General features: G+C 33.4%; 1 protein-coding gene across 1 annotated transcript; it reads left to right on the plus strand.

Moving 5' to 3' along the window:
• The first annotated feature begins 4,045 nt into the window (after positions 1-4,045).
• On the plus strand, positions 4,046-6,021 carry LOC149167012 (cocosin 1-like). Its single transcript, XM_089431444.1, has 5 exons — positions 4,046-4,424; positions 4,515-4,795; positions 4,887-5,384; positions 5,474-5,691; positions 5,790-6,021. The coding sequence occupies exons 1-5, from the start codon at positions 4,064-4,066 to the stop codon at positions 6,001-6,003; spliced, it is 1,572 nt and encodes a 523-aa protein (XP_089287570.1). The 5' UTR covers positions 4,046-4,063; the 3' UTR covers positions 6,004-6,021.
• Positions 6,022-18,578: the final 12,557 nt, after the last annotated feature.

Consider the following 18,578-nt stretch of genomic DNA (forward strand, 5'->3'; position numbering starts at 1 on the left):
ATTCAGCAAAGAGAACATTTATTCTTTCGCGGGTTGCACTTAGAGCTAGAGCAAGCAATTGTAATATTTTCTCTATTCATTTGATTAATGCAACGAAGCTTGAGGGGTTTTCCCCATTTGGGTTCCCTTGGAAATAATTGTATATTTTTGGTTTTTCTCATTGCATGTTATTCAAAACTGTGATTCCATTCTACATATCAATAAAGTAGCATTGTGTCTCTTGTTTGTTTGAAATCTTGAGCAGTTGCAATTTCTATCAAATTTCTACATGTAATAAACAATGCTCACTACTTGTTTTACACACCACAAGGAAGATAAATTGAACCCAATAGATTTATTGAGATCTTCGATTATTAGAGAAATGAAAATAAATTCCTAGATGTACTCTGACACCCTTAAATACATGCTAAACAAGTGAATTTTCATCTAGTCTATTTTTATGTGAGATGGAGGAGGTTATGGGTGCAGAATGAATTTAGACAAATTCATGTACATGTGTATGTATCCAAAAATACTCCTACCTATGAAAAAACAACAAAGAAAACATGTATTAATGATGCACCTTCATTAAAATACCAAGGAACAAAATACTTCTTCATGGGCTCTTGTTTGTGAGTTCATCAATGTTGCTACCATGCTTTGATAAGTCTGATGTTTTCATCCATGTAGAATTTTTAACTGGAAGGCCCTTTCTTAGCAATTGTAACTACAAAACCATGCATTTATATTTAAAAGGACCACTTGTAACATCATAATTTTTCATAGTTTAGCTTACATAAAATTGTCTAGTATGATGACTCATCCTCTCCACTAGCCTGATACAAAATCATTTGAATGGTTTGTTTCTTTAAAACATCATTGGGTCCACTACTTGTTATATGGCATTTGAACAATTAAATGCTTTCACTTGTTGCAAAAGGTTTGCCTTTAAAATTAGGATATGATCCAATCAAGGACAAACCTGAAGAATGTGAAAATTCCTAAACAAGAATCCCTACTGCGACAACTGATGATATTTCTCCTACTTGTTAGATTTACATGAACAAGTTATTAGCAGTTTCCTATGGAAAATATTGAAATACATATATTGCAGCCTTCACTTAATTAATTTATATGAGGAAAGAAGAAACTGAACAAGAAAGAAAATGCATAACAATAACATTGTTATTTTTCGATAAATGTCTCTGAAAAAACCCAATGTGGGAAAATCGGTGCAGCAAATCTGAAGGTTTTATTATTATGCAGTAGTAAATCTAAGTATAATTCTAGGATGCTCAACTAGCAATTTGATACAGAGAGAAGGTAGACAAAATGAATGGTGAAGTGCTCTCACCCTGTCACTGAGAGAATCTGAGTCTAATCATGCTGAACTGGAGCCTCTACGTAGCCTCTGTGCAGAATTGTGTAAGCCTCACAAAGTCCTTGCGTCACCCCTACTGGGTATCACATTGCTCCTTCTCTAGACCCTCTGCTAGCTGGAAAATCTGAATCTCTGCCTCCCAGTCTCACACCTCGACTCCCAGCTTTGAAACTCGATTTCATCAGTATGAATTTGATCTCCCTCTAAGGCCCACGTTGCCACTACGTCAGCTCTGCGTGGGCTAGTGTTTTCCTCTTTCAAAACGTCATTCTTCCCTCTCTTCCTCCTACTCTCCGGCTGAGGAAAACTTCATTCTTTCGGATACTCTCTACCACTCACTACAGAGATCTCTTCGATCACTCCTCTAGCAATTTCTACGTTGCCCTCTTTGAGAAATTTGATCTTATTGATCTCTCTCGATGTGTCTTCCAAGTGACCCTCAAGCCTCCTTAAATAATCTACTGAGGAAAATTTCCGTCACTGTGCTTCTCCTCTCTCTTCTAACGTCTTTCAGCCCATCAATCTTCCTTCTGAAAATCTGTGTCCCACCAACACTTCCTCACATTGAGGCTCGGCGTTTCTCCCTCTGCCACGGAAAAAAATTCAATCTGAAAGCTCTTCCTCTTTTTTTACTCACTCGGAGAGAGACTTTCCTCGAAACTTCAACCCTTTTGGTTTGGACTGTGCAATTCCTCTGGGGTTTCGAACTGCTGCCTCCTACAACTATTTCGATCTCCTTTTCTTCTCAGCGTTGGGTTCTCTGGCATTGCTCTTCTTGTTCCACCTATAGCTCTCATATCATGTGAAAATTCCTAAACCGAAACCCTACTACAAAAACTAATGATATTTCCTCGAAAATTCAACCCTCTTGTTGGGACTACGCAAACCTTGTGGGGTTTCGAACTGCGACCTCGTAATGTTTCAAACTGCTGCCTTTTGATGTTTAATAGTTGAAGGAGTCTCTTAATAACATCACCCACACAAAATTTTGGTATGTTGAAGGAGCTAAAACCATAATAGATGACATTGGTCATAGGAGCAATGTGCAGGGAAAATTAGTGGTTTCCAATTCCAAGAGTACCTCAAAAAGTCCTTTAGGATCAAACAAGCAAAAAGTTGCTTTACTGGAGAGGTTGTGTAACACAGATCTTTAAACCGACAAAATCCATAAATGAACATGTTCTTTCTAAAATTGAAGTTCCTGATGGCTACTGGGAAACTCTTCCTAAGGTAAATCATCATTGTTGTGGAAGAGTTTCATAAACAATGAAACTACATTTTGATTCACAATGGGTGAAAACAAAGTTTTCAAAAAAGATTATTTTTGTTTGAGTTGTTGAAGCTCAAATATCAAATTTAATTGCATGCTTCCAAATATTAATATGCATATTGTTTCTCAATATTAATACAGGTATTCTTATACTATTATTTCCAAATACCAAATTTGCTAAAAAAAAAAATCACACAATATTTTTGTGCATTTTGATATGAATATTATGTTTCCATGAATGAGGAACAGCACACATACTCAAAATATTGCAATGTTTCTCATTATATTTAAGTACAGAAATATTTGTATCAAGAATTGCTTATTGTATCTCAATAATGCTTGTAGACAACATAAATGACATAAAGACCTATACCACGTAATTGTTTCTTCAAACTAAGAGTACAAAATAGAATAGTGGGCACCATGATATCTGGAGATTAATTTAATTAACTAAGTGTCTCATTTATTACTGGTTAAAGATGATGAACCATTTGTGGATTTCAAAAGAGTCATCCAACCAATATTTCAATCCTTTTACAAAGGACTTTGTATATAAACGACATATTCATCGAACAATCTTTTCATAGAGATGAAAATGTAAGCTTCTTTAAAAGGGACACTTGACTTAATTGTCCTCATCAAAGAGCTTTTCACGAGTATTTTTACAACATTCTTTGATACAAAAATTCTATTTGTAATATCATTTTTACTCATTTTCACAACAACTTACTCATTACTAATGATATTTTTAGTTGATAGATACCTCATAATTTATGTGTTTTGAATTTATTTCATATCATTTTAAAAAACCCCAAAGAAATTGAACTCTTATGCTATGTACCTTTTGCTTGCAAAGATTATTATTGTTCAGAACCATTTATATTAGTGTAACTCTGGCTACAATCTTTAAAAGATATATAAAAACTCAAAAATCTTATATTTCATTATTTATATATTTCCATTCATTATTATCTTCCACGTTCCTTAGTCTTCATTATTATCTTCCACGTTCCTTAGTCTTCTATCTTCTATCGTCATTCCTTCCTTTGCACCTCCGGATGCAATTGCTATCATTGAACCGTGTCTCTTCGATTGTTCCATTTTCCATCCCATATATATCTTCATTTAATCCACAAATTGATCCACTTGTGCTTTCCAGTAATAAAAAAGAAAATGAAATAGGGAAACTCATTTTTAATCCACAGCAACATCGTTTTAAGCAAACATGCAACTATCTAGACGTCGAATAGTACGACATTACATGACACGCCTGAGAGTTGCCACATCACACGTGATCAAGATTCCCTTTGGCGTTTAGCCAATGTGACTCTCAGCGGCATCTATTGCCTTAATCATATCGCCCTCGGCATGCTATAAAGCTAACATTCAGCAACAGCATCGACACATAGCCTGAGTGAAGAAACCCGAAGGGAATGATGAGATCAGCGCGTTGCCCTCTGATGCAGATACTGTTAGTTTCCTTTGCCTGCGTTCTTTTTCTTTCCCTGTCAGCTGTATCACCTGTAACTGCAATTTACCGGCAAAGAAGAGAAAGGGGTCGTCGTTACGATGAGCAATCATCAGCGTGCCGGAGGCAACAGAGGCTAAATACCCACGAACCGTCTGAATCGGAGTCGATAAAATCAGAAGGTGGCACGTTCGAGTTATCCACCGGAGAAGATAACGAGGAATTAGAGTGCGCAGGCGTTGCCTTCTTCAGAAAGACGATTGAAAGGGACGCCATCTCGTTGCCCCAATATGCCAGCGCCGATCTGTTGCTTTACGTTGTCCGAGGTAACTTGATCATACAATTTGTGTATGTCGCATGATTACCTAAATTTCTCGCTATAATTTACTGGTATGTTATATATGTACACTGTGCAGGTGAGGGTCGACTAGGCATTGTGTTCCCGGGGTGTCCCGAGACTTACAGAGACGAACCTTCGTTTCAAAGGCGATCAAGGCGCATGAGATCAGAGAGACGACGGGAGGACGAGGACGAAGAGGACTCGAGTCAGAAGGTGAGGCGAGTCAGGAGAGGTGACGTGATAGCGATATTTGCAGGAGCAGCGTATTGGTCGTACAATGATGGTAACGAGCCTCTGCAAGTGGTAGCCATTGCCGACACATCCAACCCTCAAAATCAGAACCGCAGGGATTACAGCGTAAGCATCCGGACGAATTAATTAATAATCTGCATTTTCAGTTATATTGTATAGTTTGTATAGTTACTGATGGTGTATTAGAGATGTACAGCCCTTCACTTTGGCTGGGCCAGGCTCATCGTCTCGCGGTCGTCGTGAGGAGCGAGAGGAAGAAAGAGGAAGAAGAGGGGGACTTGGGGATAATATGTTGGCAGGGTTTAACACGCACACTTTGGCTCAGTCGTTGGACGTGGAGCTTGAAACTGCAAGGAAGCTTCAACAGAATCAGCATTCGCGACTCTTTGCCAGAGTTGGACGCGGCCGACGTCTCAGCTTACCCGGCCCTCAGTCTCGATCTCGATCTCGCTCTCCTTACGGGAGACACAGGCAGTGGGGGAGAGAGGATCATGTTGGTGGTGGATTGGATGAATATAGTGAGAATGGCGTTGAAGAGCTCGTGTGCCCAATGCGTGTAAAGCACAATGCTGACAATCCCGAGGATGCCGATATCTATGTGAGAGATGGGGGACGAATGAATATAGTCAACCGCCACAAACTTCCTGTACTCAAGTATTTGGGATTAGGAGCCGAGAGGGTTATTCTCCGCCCGGTAAGCAGTAACTATTTTTTTCTGCTTCACTTATATATAATTTTATTGTTTTCCAATCCAATGAATGGATCACTTTATTGTGGCTGCAGAGAGCATCATGTGTTCCGTCGTGGAGGATGAACGCGCATAGCATAATGTACGTGACGAGAGGCGAGGGGAGAGTGGAGGTGGTGGGAGAGGAAGGGAGGAGTGTGTTTGATGGGCGTGTGAGAGAGGGTCAGTTCATCGTCATTCCCCAATTCTACGCAGTCATCAAGCAAGCAGGAGACGATGGGTTGGAGTATATAACGTTTATAACATCGGACAAGTAAGTATAATATATTTCGGAATGGAGGCTTCTCTGATTTGAATGGAATATAATATAATGAGCAATTCGTGTTGTTCGTGCAATGTACTGTATTGCAGTTCATACCGGTCGACTCTGGCAGGAAGGCAGTCAGTTTTGAAGGCGATGCCGGAGGAAGTGTTGCGTGCGGCTTACAGGATCGACCAAAATGAAGTTGAACAAGTGATGAGGAACAGAGAACACGACACACTCATTCTGCCTCCATCGTCAGGCTTTGGACGTTACCAAGATCAACAACACAACGTCACATCGCTTCTCGTCCAAGTCGAATAGGGCGTTTGAATGGATATTATCCACTGATTGCGTCATAGCTACCTACCCAATATTACAATAAAACAATGATAAGGGTGTCAATCTTTGATTACATATACGATAAATAATTGTAATAAGGAGGTTGCTTTTCTCCATATGGACAATTTCAATGGAACTTTTCTCCATTATTTTCGCAAGAGAGAGAAATGATAGAGGAAGGGAAATCGAATAGTAAAACAATGACGGTAAATCTGTAAATCTTTGATTGCATCGATAATTATAATAAGGATGTTGCTCGTTTCAATAATAAGGATGTTGCTTGTTTATGTATCTACAATTTTCATGGAAATTTTCTCCATTATTCGTACAGGAGAGGAGAGAGAAATAAAAGAGGAAGGGAGAACACAAAACCATGTACACATGGTACACATTTTATAACTTCTTAGGGTTACTTGAATAGCAATAGAAGGCTAGAAAGAAAGGTAGGTAATGCATGGCATAAAAGGCTTGCAGTTGTTATTATGGTCATTAGTCTCAAAAACATTAGTCTCAAAAACCCATGTGTATTTCTGAGAATGTGTCCACATTCCTAAAAACAAGTGTGCATTTCTACATGCATATTCTTAAGAAAGTATACATGATCCTAGGAATGCATGTGCATTTGGCATCTAAACATAAATATAGTGAACAAACATAGAAGCATAATGATTGTAATCATGTAATCATAAGGAAATTTGAGAAATTTGAAGAAAATTATTGTGAATTGGAAAACAATTTTTATCAACTTCTTATGAAATTGGAGGACAACTTTTGTCCCTTTTTTGTGAGATTGGGAGACATTATTTGCTTTCTTGTAGAATTAGAGGACAATTTTTGTAATTGGAATATGGTTTATATGTTTATTCTGATTCAAATACAATTTATTGTGTCCTTGTAATTACAATCCATTTAAACATGGGAAACCATCCTAGTCAAAAAATAAAATCTTTAAGAGAAAAACAAAGAGAGAAGGCCACGGTAGGTATGAAAAAACACAAAATTTTAGAAACAGAGAATCCAACTTCCAGCACAATAGATGAACCTCTAATAAATATTCTATCATAATAAATTGTTGTGGATGATCAAATGATCATGGATTTTCTTGGAGCTTATTATAGTATGGACGAACTCATATGCAAATAATGCATAATTAGTGCATAATTTCTTGATGAAGAAGTTCCTATGGTGCAACCTCTTGTTTAACAATGTGACATTTTAGAGGCTAATCGTGAGCATGTCTAGTCCCCTTCAAGGAATACAATTACACAAAAAATAATTCAAGAGTTTTAGAATACATGTCCATCACTCGTACACCCTTAGGTGGATGAAAGTGGTTTATCGATACTTGAAGGTAAGGTCTTTGGACAAACTAATTCATTACCAATCCTATAAAATTAACAAATAATACTTTGAATTGAAGTTTGATGTAGAAACTGTCAATTATTTTTTTCTTTATTTAAATCTAGGAGGTCAACTATTTTTAGAGGAATTATACGCATTAAATTAGTGAAAATGTGAGAAACACGACTAATCATATCATTAGAAAACATGTATATTATTATAAAACAATTGGTGAGACACGTTGATCCAAGACCATAATGCAACCCATCAAGTCTTGTCACAATCAATTGTTAACAAGATCACAAGAAAATGTCATTTTTTAAAACTCACATTCAATCTCATTAAATGCAAAGTCAAAACATTTGAAAGTATTCTATTAAATGAGATAGCCTCAACACAATTGGCCAAACATATTGTTGGACCTTCATTGGTAGGCTACCTCGTTTTTATATGATGTTAATTTGAGCATTTAAGGGACAAGTACAAAAATTTTGACATGAGAAACCCATAATGTAATAAAATTAAGAAGGGGTTCTAGGAACGATGATCCCCACATTAAAAACTTCCTTGACATGACATAGACAAAATTGTATGAGAGTATCAAGAATGCACATTCTACACTTAACCTAGGCAAACCATCATTTGAGAAACACAGGCCTTGGTATGTTAGAGTAAACACAACTAGAAATACCTGTTGTTGTTGATATCATATTGAAGACTCTCCTTATTATGATGCTTATCTATATATTTTTTTGTACTTTATTAATGGGGGTACATTTCATCAAAAAACTTACTTAGAGGGGACATATCTAAATTTTGGTGAAATGGCATTATTTAGAAAGTGCATCAATTTGAGTAGTGAGCATGAATTGAGGAGGAAGGAGGTTAACTTGTAAAGCTTAAAATATGTCACATATGATTTTGATGGAGGGAATCAACAAAAAAAGATACAATTGGTCACTTCTCTAGTTAATGATGAGTACATAGATAGTGTCATCAAATTGGAGTTTGATGATAGGATTTAAACATTGTAGTAATATGAATTTATTTTTATTCTACCAAGTATGAGTATGCAGCTTCATCAAGGAATTATATGAAAAGACCCAAAAATATGTGGAGCATCTCCATTTGGCTTAATAGAAGGACCAACATTTTCAATTATGAAGAAATATGTTTTCCATTGGTACGATATTATCAGTGGTGGATTTTATAGAGAACTACACCCTTCAACTACAAAATAATATTTAGAGCCAATATTATCACTAAGATTAAGTCAATATAATGGTCCATATCACATATAGGCATGGGATAGATATTAGTGAAGGCAACGATGTTATATTGAAGTATCACTTCTACATTAATGATGATAGGTGTCGTGACTTAAATTATGTATGAACATGCTTTTCATTAGTCTATAATCACTTGAAGGAGAATAATATAAAGATGTATTTTGTTGAATGGTTGCACTTGATAGTTTGAAAATGCACAAGTATTTCAATGGCTGCCTATGTTTCACAAAAACACAAAGTACCACATATTTGAAACTATTTTTAAATTAGTAACAAAAAAGGTGAGCATGATGGAGCAGGAACATGGATTAAAACTACATTATGCAAGGAAGATATGGAGTTCACTACTAATCTCATCATTCAAGATGCAAAGTCCATTTTTAATTAATGTTCTTCATATATGGCGAAGGGAAAAAGAAAACATGAGAATACCAATCAACCAAGAAATAAAAAAATACATAGATTTTCTTTGGGAGGTTGTCAATGTAGATTGAACCATTTATATGAATGCAAACAAATCTAGGGAAATCGTTGAATTCATTTAATTTAATCATGAAACAATTACATGCTTCAAATAGGGATGAGGAAACCCTCTTGCCTTGGTGCAACATATGTTAGTAGTGAATGGAAAATTTGTGATTCCACATAATAGGTAGATTGGTTGGATCATGCCTCTCTCTCCATTGGTCATTGTATAACTATAAAATGTCATAATTGGAGGAGGACAAATCGAGTATTCTAGTATATTATGTTCACATATCAGATCTTATACAACCAAGTTCAATGACTATTTTTTTTTTATTATTAAATTGCATGACCATAGTATGATTTGTTTATTTAGTGGACTAACATGCTAACACTCCATTTTTTAGGGCACATATATGTAGTGGTTTCCAAAAAATTTAATGAATGGGGAAATGACTATTAGTTAGAATGTATCATAGAGGAAAAGAAAACCCTCAATGTTGCATTAACAAACTCTGAAGGAATTTATTTTCCAATTGGTTCAATGGTTATCAAAGGAGAATATCTAACATAGAGTGAAATAACATGAAAGAGAAAATGGTTTGTATTTGATGACTATATAACAGTTAATTTTGTATACCACTATAGAAACTTAGTCATTGGTAAAAACCTTCAATTGCAAATAAAGCCAAGAAAGAACTCGTCAAAGCTACAATACTTCCTACCTGATCATGAGCATGAGAGTTGACGGATACCATTAGTATTAGAAGTGATCCTAATGGCCTATTAGAATGACCATAGGTAAGTAATCAAGTATGTGGTATGTATGTTATTTTCTATTTATTATGTGGTAGGTGGTATGTTTGTTTTTCAATTAACATATACATGACTCCTATTTAACATTAATTAATGGTGTGTGTAGATTAACCAATGAATCATAGGCACATGAAGGTTTCCCAATAAGAACAATGGTTCTTTTCAATACCACCCCAATGATTCTTAGAAAGATATGCTCTATATGGCTTTAAGTTTTAGTCATTCTTGCACATCCATTTGTCTATTATTTCACAGTAGACTCTACCATTTATGACACCTACGAGGGTGTATCATGAGCTATGTCGCTTATGGTAGGTATCTTATGGAATGTTGACTAAGCGTCTAAGTTTGAAGAGTATCACTTGTGTACATTGCCTATGGGGCATCACCTAATTCATAAATATTCTCAACAAACCTAACATTCAGAGGAAAGTGCATAAGAGAAAGCTTAAAGCACATAAAGTGCTAAAAGGAGAGACATCAAATTCTTGTCAACAATGGGGATTGGTTAATAGAAGATAGAAATCCCTTACATATCATCAATTTAGATTATGTGTGTTTCTTATGGTGTGTCAATTATGTGTGTTAATTAAGAACATTAATTATGTAACATATATGGTGCATCACGTATCTGCATCAATGGATATGTGTTGACAATCATGGTTGATTAATTATGTGCATCACTTATGTCATGTTAGTAAAGGTGCATCACTTATATGTACATAATATTGTTTATCATGGCTTTTGTGCATTGTGTCAATGAATTTCATATGGTGAATCACTTAAATCATAAATATACTCAACAAAAACAACATCCAAAGGAAATTGCCTAAATATAAATTGTATGTTGATCTCTTAGGTTACTCATACTTCACCTTAGTCATTAACTAGGTTACTCATACTTCCACCTTAGTCATTAACTAGGTTACCCACACTTAGCCTTAACTATCATAGTTTAGGACAAGTTGGCACCAGTGAGACTCTCTAAACCAAAATAAAAAACCTTAGCCACCAGATAGGATTTTCAAATTACACATTACTTTGGCTTTTAAATTCCACATAACTATGGATTTCAAACTCCAAAAAACTAAGGTTTTCAAATTGCACGAAACTAGGGTTTTCAAATTACCAAAAACCAAGGTTTTTCAAATTTCGCTTGAATATTCTCCCATCTTCTCATATTTATTCTTACAATAAATTATTTTGGAGAGAGAGGCATCAACCTCTTGTCAATATTTGGGATTGGTTAATACATGGTAAAAGTTCCTTATCATTTCATGTATATTGTAGCTAATATCTTATGTATCTTCTCATGTATATTGCAACCACTATGTACAATCGTCAATTTAGATTATTTTTGTTTCTTATGGTATTAAACTATGTGTGTCATGTAGTAACATCAATTATGTTTCACTTATGGTGCATCACTGGATATGTGTTGGTGGTCTCAATTCATTTCATATATGCATCACTTTCATCTTGTAAGTTAAGGTGCATCACTTATATGTGACAATTAATATTGTGTATCATGGTTTATGTCCATTGCTTCATTTCATTGCTTATGGGCGCCAACTAATTCATAAATATATTCAACGAACATAGTGTGAATGTGTGAATATGGGTTACACTTTTGGGCCAAATGTGGCAATGAAATTTCAATTTTTTCCTCTTTTATCGAATTAAAGCCCTCAAAATTCATATAAGCACTCTGAATTTTGATTTGGAGTAAAAAGATGAATTGTAGAGAATTATATTGTTGTCCTAATGATATTTTTAGCAAAAAAAATTAGTGTGATATAATATGCCAATTTTTCATTAAATGAAATGCTTGTCCTTGAAAAATTTCACACATCTTAAGAGGTATGCACGTGTTCATGTAGCATAACTTAGTCTAAAATGTGTAATTTTTAAATATATATAATCTACATGGAGAGAGCTTAGTTTTTCCTATTAAAAATATATTTTTTTATTATTTTTCAAAGTTGGTGAAGTAATATTTCAATTTCATTTTGCATATACTTGTTCACATAAGGTTTTCTTTAACTATTTAAATAAATTGAAAAACCAAGAGTAAAATTTTGAAGAGAACTCATAAACGAAGATAGTGGTATTTTTTGAAATTTTTTCGTTGTATATATTTTATGATATTGACTTTTTATTCAAACTCTTTAAAAAAAAAAATAAATAAAAAAAATTCAAACATTATGTTTAAAAGAAATTAGATGAAAAATATCATGTGAATTTGAATATGTCAAACTCATATGCCATTGGATCGAGGATTACTTCATGAATCCAACTTGATCAACTCTGCCACCTAAGGACAAATTCAGCCCTAAGTTCGCTAGGGTAGAAAATGGCGTTACAAGAAATTTTGCATAAGGGGTGCTAAAATTGTGGATTTTAGGAAAGAGGCTTGATCGAGCCCCTATATATAAAAAAATAAATAAATAAATAAATTGAATGATATAAAATTAAGTTTTTACAACATTTTAAAATTCCAAATTTTATTAGAATTTTTGTTATCATGTCATGTAGAAACCTTATTAAATTTAATATATATATTAAAAAAATATTATTATTATTATTATTATTATTAAATTAAATGACGAAATCAGATATTAATATAAAAAGAATTAATATTATTAATATATTCTATTGTTAATATTAAATTTATTAAGTTTGAATTAATATAATATTATTATCTTTAATATAATATAAAATATTATAATATATACTAGCATAACACCCACGGGGCTTTGGATTGACGGTGAATGGGTGCATTGTTAAGGCACTCCTTGCGGTAGGTCACTAGTTCAAATCCCCCGTGGTTGCTTACTTAACATATATATATATATATATATATAGATATATATACTAGCATAACCATATTAATAAATGTGGTTGATATATGCCATAGGCATCAACAAAAGAGTCATTAATACAAAAAGAGTCATACAAGATGGCTCAATATGTTAATTTTATTTAACCTAATTTTTTTATAAATCTAACATAATAAAATATATAATATTTTTAAAATATTGAAGTATTCATAATGTAAATCTACCTCTAAAGAATAAAACCTACACATTCTCAATTGGAAGACATGAAGCACTTTATGTATCTTTGATGGAGGTAGCTAGAACATTAATATTTTGGAAAAATTTAGATAATATTTCCATGGAAAATTATCATTTTCCTTCTAGGTGAATGTACAACACACATTTGAAATCTTTCATATTAAATATAATATGTATTATATAATAAATTTAAATTGTTGTATGACATCAAAATAAAAATAAAAATTTGATTTAAACATAATATTTTAATTGTCAATGTTTTTTTTAAATTTTGCTATATAGAGAAGAGAGAGTGGGAGAGAAGGGTAAGAGAGAGAGGGGGGGACACAAAGATGGATAGAGGGAGAGGAGGAGAGAGTCTATGAGAAAAAGAGGGAGATGGAAAGATGGAGTTGAAGGAAAAGAAAGGGAAGGAAGAAGTTCAAGACATATGGAGAGAGAAAGGTGGAGAGACAGAGAGGGAGTGACAAGGGAGCGATGGAGAGAGAGTTTGTATGTTTGTGGGTGGTATATAAAGACAAAGAAGGAGAGATGGAGAGAAGGGAGAGAGGGAATGAGAGAGGGAATGAGAGAGGGAGGGAGATAGTCAACAGAGTTGCAGGGTGAAGCTCAAGAGAGAGAGTGAGTGAGTGAGTGACGAGGGGGAGAGACAAAGGGAGGTGGGAGAGAAGGGAAGAGAGAGAGGACTTGAGAGGGAGGGGGAGAGAGAGAGAGAGAGAGAAAGAGAGATGGAGTTGGAGGGGGATAGAGAGTGAGGTAAGAAGAAAGACATATAGAGAGATAACGGAGGAGAGTGACAGATAGGAAGTTTCAAGGGACATGGAGAGAGAGAGAGGGAGTGACTAGGGAGGTGAACTCCTTAACTACAATCAATGGTGTGTGTGTCTAGGGGGTGAGATAGAGAGACAAAGAACGAGACATGGAGGGAGATAATGATATAGATGGAGAGGGGAGAGAAAGGGAAGAAAATTTCTTGGACTAGATGCATCGATTTCAGTGTACATATGTTGATTTCTAATCCTATTTGATTTCTTGCATTAGATGCATTGATTTCTGTGTAGATGTTGATTTCTAAGTCTATTTCATTGCTTGTGTTATATGTATTAATTTCATTAAAGATGTTAATTTCTAATGTTGTTCGATTGAGCTTGAATTTGATGCATTGATTTTAATGTGGACGTTGATTCCTAATATTATTTTATTTCTAGCACTAGATGCATTGATTTCGGTGTAAACGTTGACTTCTAATCGTATTTGATTGCTTGCAACATTAGATGCATAGATTCCATTGTAGATGTTGATCTCTAATCCTATTTGATTGTTTGCATTAGATGAATTGATTTTATTGTAGATGTTGATTTCTCATCCTATTTGATTGCTTGCATTAGATGCATTGATTTTAGTGAAGACGATGATTTCTGATTTGATGCAACTAGATATATGATGTACCTTAATTTTAAGGTAATTAGTTTAACATTGTGCATTTATTTCATTGTAAGCATAAAAAAAAAAGTATTGACAACGTGCATTATGACTAAACTTTTGTAGATAACCTCACACAAAATAAAATCTAATAAAACTTGTATTTGTAACTTTTACATCTCCACATCTCTTAAAATTGAATATATAACTTATTTCAATCATATTTGAGTTTTTAGAAAATGAATAAAACATATTTCCATCATAAGGAATGGATTGAAATACTTATATAACTACTTGTAAATTTATGAAAGTTGATAACATTATAAAAAATTATAGAAATGTTGTCATATATGGTTTTTTAACCTATATATTAAATTTCAATGTGATTGACATATATCATGTTATGACTAAGCTCTTGTAGATGATATCAAAATAAATAATATTGAATAAAACCTATTTGTTGTTTACATGACATCTTTTAAAACTGAATAAAACTTATCTAAATCCTATTTGTGTTTTTTAATTGAACATTGAGATAAGAAACTAATTGAAATACTTTAAAAAAAATTCCATGCAATAGTATATGTGTGGGTCACAAAAAATTTCATATATATATTTTTATTATAAAATGGATGACTTTATAATTCAAATAATTTATTTTTAAAATTGAATTGTAATAACATACATGTTGATTGCACTAAAAGACACTTTCTACAAGCCAATATGAAGCACGGTTGGAATTCTTTCCATGTTCAATATGTAATTGATACATGGTATATTTTAGTTTATTTTAAGTATCAAAGTGACTTGCATCATAACTTAAGATTATAATCTTTTTCTTAGTCTATGAAACCGGAAATCAAAATTTAAAATATATTTTACTAAAAAAAGTTATAGTATATAGAAACATTTTTAAATTAGCGAAATAATTTTAACAGATCCATAAACTTCAAAATTCAACGAACATCCATAAACAATATTAATACAAATCCATAAATTTAAATAGTGAATACATGTATAGATAAACTATCCATATGAAAATATATACAAATTACAAATATCACATGAACATCCATAAACTAAAATAATTTCCATGATATACATCCATAAATTGTCCATGTATAAAAATATAAAAAGTCTGTATCACATATGTGAATGTGCCCTATGAAGTGAGCCTCAAAATATACAAACTATGACACTCTAAGTACCATCAGAACTCCTATGTGAGTTATGTCGCACAAAGTGTCCATAAGTTGGTACTACAATATAACGCATTCAAATTCAAACTAATTAGATCATTATTTATACAAAATAAACAATATGGAAATTAATTATTTTGAAGCATCTTTTTAACTACATATATATGAATCTACTAACCTTAATTGATTCCAAATGCAAGTCAAATAGGATGGGGTTCTGATCATAAATGTGGGTTTGTTTCTCCCCTTCCTATGGCTCAATGATTGAGCCAGTATTGATGGACCCACATCATCAATGCCTCTAAACGCAAAATCCGACTCATGTATCCACATAACAACAACATCAACACTCTGCATATGGGCTTGTCTACACAATGAAAATGACAAATTATAAGTAGCCTACAAATTAATTAGCATATATGTCTAACTTAAAAAAAATGTTGAAATCTTACGAATAAATTTTTTTACCTCAATTGTTGGTCCATATAGTTGTACATAATGACTCTCGTCCACATGAGCGAACATATAAGGTGGAGGTGGAGGTGGAGGAGAATCCATGGAAACATTCCCTGGTCAAGGATGGTTTGGTTGATCAACTACCTCCTTGGATGACCTCATAAGCTCATCCATGTAGTTGGGATGTGTCTACATGTTGTCATGAACTTGTTAATATAAATGCAATCTAATATGAACTAGAAATTTAATACAAATAATTATGTATAATTTGACAATAAGAGTCAAAACATTTCCTATATATATATATATACCTGGTCTATGTCACGCAGGTCATGCACCCTCCAAGTATCACGAACGGCATCATGATACATACATGTATAAGTAAAAAGTTAGTCAAAGGGTAAACTCATGATAAATGCATCATCATATAAGGGCACTGGCGGGTCATAGGGCAATGATGGTGGTATCCTAATCTCTCCATCCAATGTAACACGTGCACTGGCCAATGACGTTTACATGTTGTTTTCAATAGTCTCCCTCGTCTCACCACCGAGCTCTAGAAAGTCCTCTAGTAATACCAAGATTCGAGATGATAGTGGAAAGAATCTCAGATGAGTTGGTATATTCCCAAGGTCCCTATGAGCCCCCTCATGCTCATAAGTATGCCCCAAGCTAAGTCCATAATAATGAGATTTGGTATAAGTGTAATTTGACCTCATATGTAACACAAAATCTATATGTAAATGCTTGGAAAAATAAATGGCGACCTAGTCATAGTGGGGGAAATAGCCCTAAGCTCCAATGAATCTATCATACACAAAAGGGGTTGCATCAACATTCCTAAAATATATTTATGGAATCAAACCTTTATCTCTAGCAGGGAAATCCAGAGGGATGCTAAATAATTCCCCACGAACAATAATGTCCTTGGCAGCCTCTTTCACCACCTCCCAAGTATCTGGGCCTCTAACCTCATGCCTCCTAATCCTATGTATGGACTGCAATATGTGGATATGTGGGCTCAACCTTCGATATGTCTCGATCAACCTATTGATGTCATCCAACATCAAATACAATGTAAGATGAGTCAGTGAATTGAAAGGGGTCTTCTCTATCTCTGTTGTGATCCACGTATGATGGGTCGTAACATCCTCTAGCCTCTAATGTGATATGAGTTGTAGCATCATCCCACGGATTGATCAACGTTGCACTCTAATCCTCAGCTTAGGATTTCTAAGGGCCTTTAAATCATAAACATAATTTAACATATATAATTAACAAACTAGAAGTATAATAACATATATATATTAAATTCAAACACATCAGTTTAAGACAATTTAAAAAATAAAGACAATTTCAAGACATAAACACATAAATTTTAAAGAGGATTTAAAAGTGTAGGAGGTGTACTTGAAATAGGCAAAGAAGGTCCACTAGATATAGCATGATCATCAATAGAGACAAAAACATTTCCTCTAACACTCTGACTAGCGTCGAAGGCAGGATCTATGAGTGGAACATGAAATCTCAATGGGCTACGTGATCTATCACAAGCCTAACCACGTATAACATAGCCCCTTGCACTGCGATGGCCTAGAGTTGAGGTGCATATATAGAATTCATCAACATATTACATATAATACATATAAACTAATCCAAGAAAAAAATGTTGACAAAAAAATTATTTCTAAACTTAAGCAGAATAATCTAGCATAAAGTCCTAAACTTTAGAGTCCATTTTTTGATAATTTATCAACCAAATTATTGAGTTCCATGTAAACACAATCAAAATAAGTAATCAAATCTACCTTCACCATTTTTCTCATTTTTAAATAATGCATTTTATTCATAGTGCATAAATATGTAAATATTTTTGTTAAAAGTTGAAATAAACCTATTTACAAAACAAATAAAATTTCATGCCAACCAAATACTACAATAAACTTAAAGTTCTTAATGTTTGACCTTGACACATGACATGTACTAGGTGCAAGAACATGAAGACAATGTTTCTCGTACAATATACTACATAATAAAACAATATGGTATAGATTAGAAAAGAGACTAAATGATTTTATTCACTAGATTTAGTGTATCTATCAATAATGCATTGTTGAAACATGAACTTATATATATATATATATATATATATATATATAATGTTTTAAATAATTATGCTATGTTAAATGTTATAGTTATGCACAATACATGTTACACTATGTTATGTTATGTTTTAATAGTTAAATATATATTGTTATATATATATATATATATATAATAGAAATTTGTTATGTTAATTAATTTTATGTTGTGTTTTAAATTTTAAATAATAATTCATGTTATGTTTAATAGTTATCAAATTATGTTATGTTATAAACACTATATATAGAACTATAATATATCTTGCTATGTGATATGTTATAATGTTATAATCTAGTTAAATATATATAAGTATAACTATGAAAAATAATTATAGTTATGTGATATGTATT

The sequence above is a fragment of the Pinus tabuliformis genome, chromosome 5_1 (assembly GCF_031772625.1).
Source record: "Pinus tabuliformis cultivar Carrire ecotype Pingquan chromosome 5_1, CPIR1, whole genome shotgun sequence".
Taxonomy (NCBI): domain Eukaryota; kingdom Viridiplantae; phylum Streptophyta; class Pinopsida; order Pinales; family Pinaceae; genus Pinus; species Pinus tabuliformis.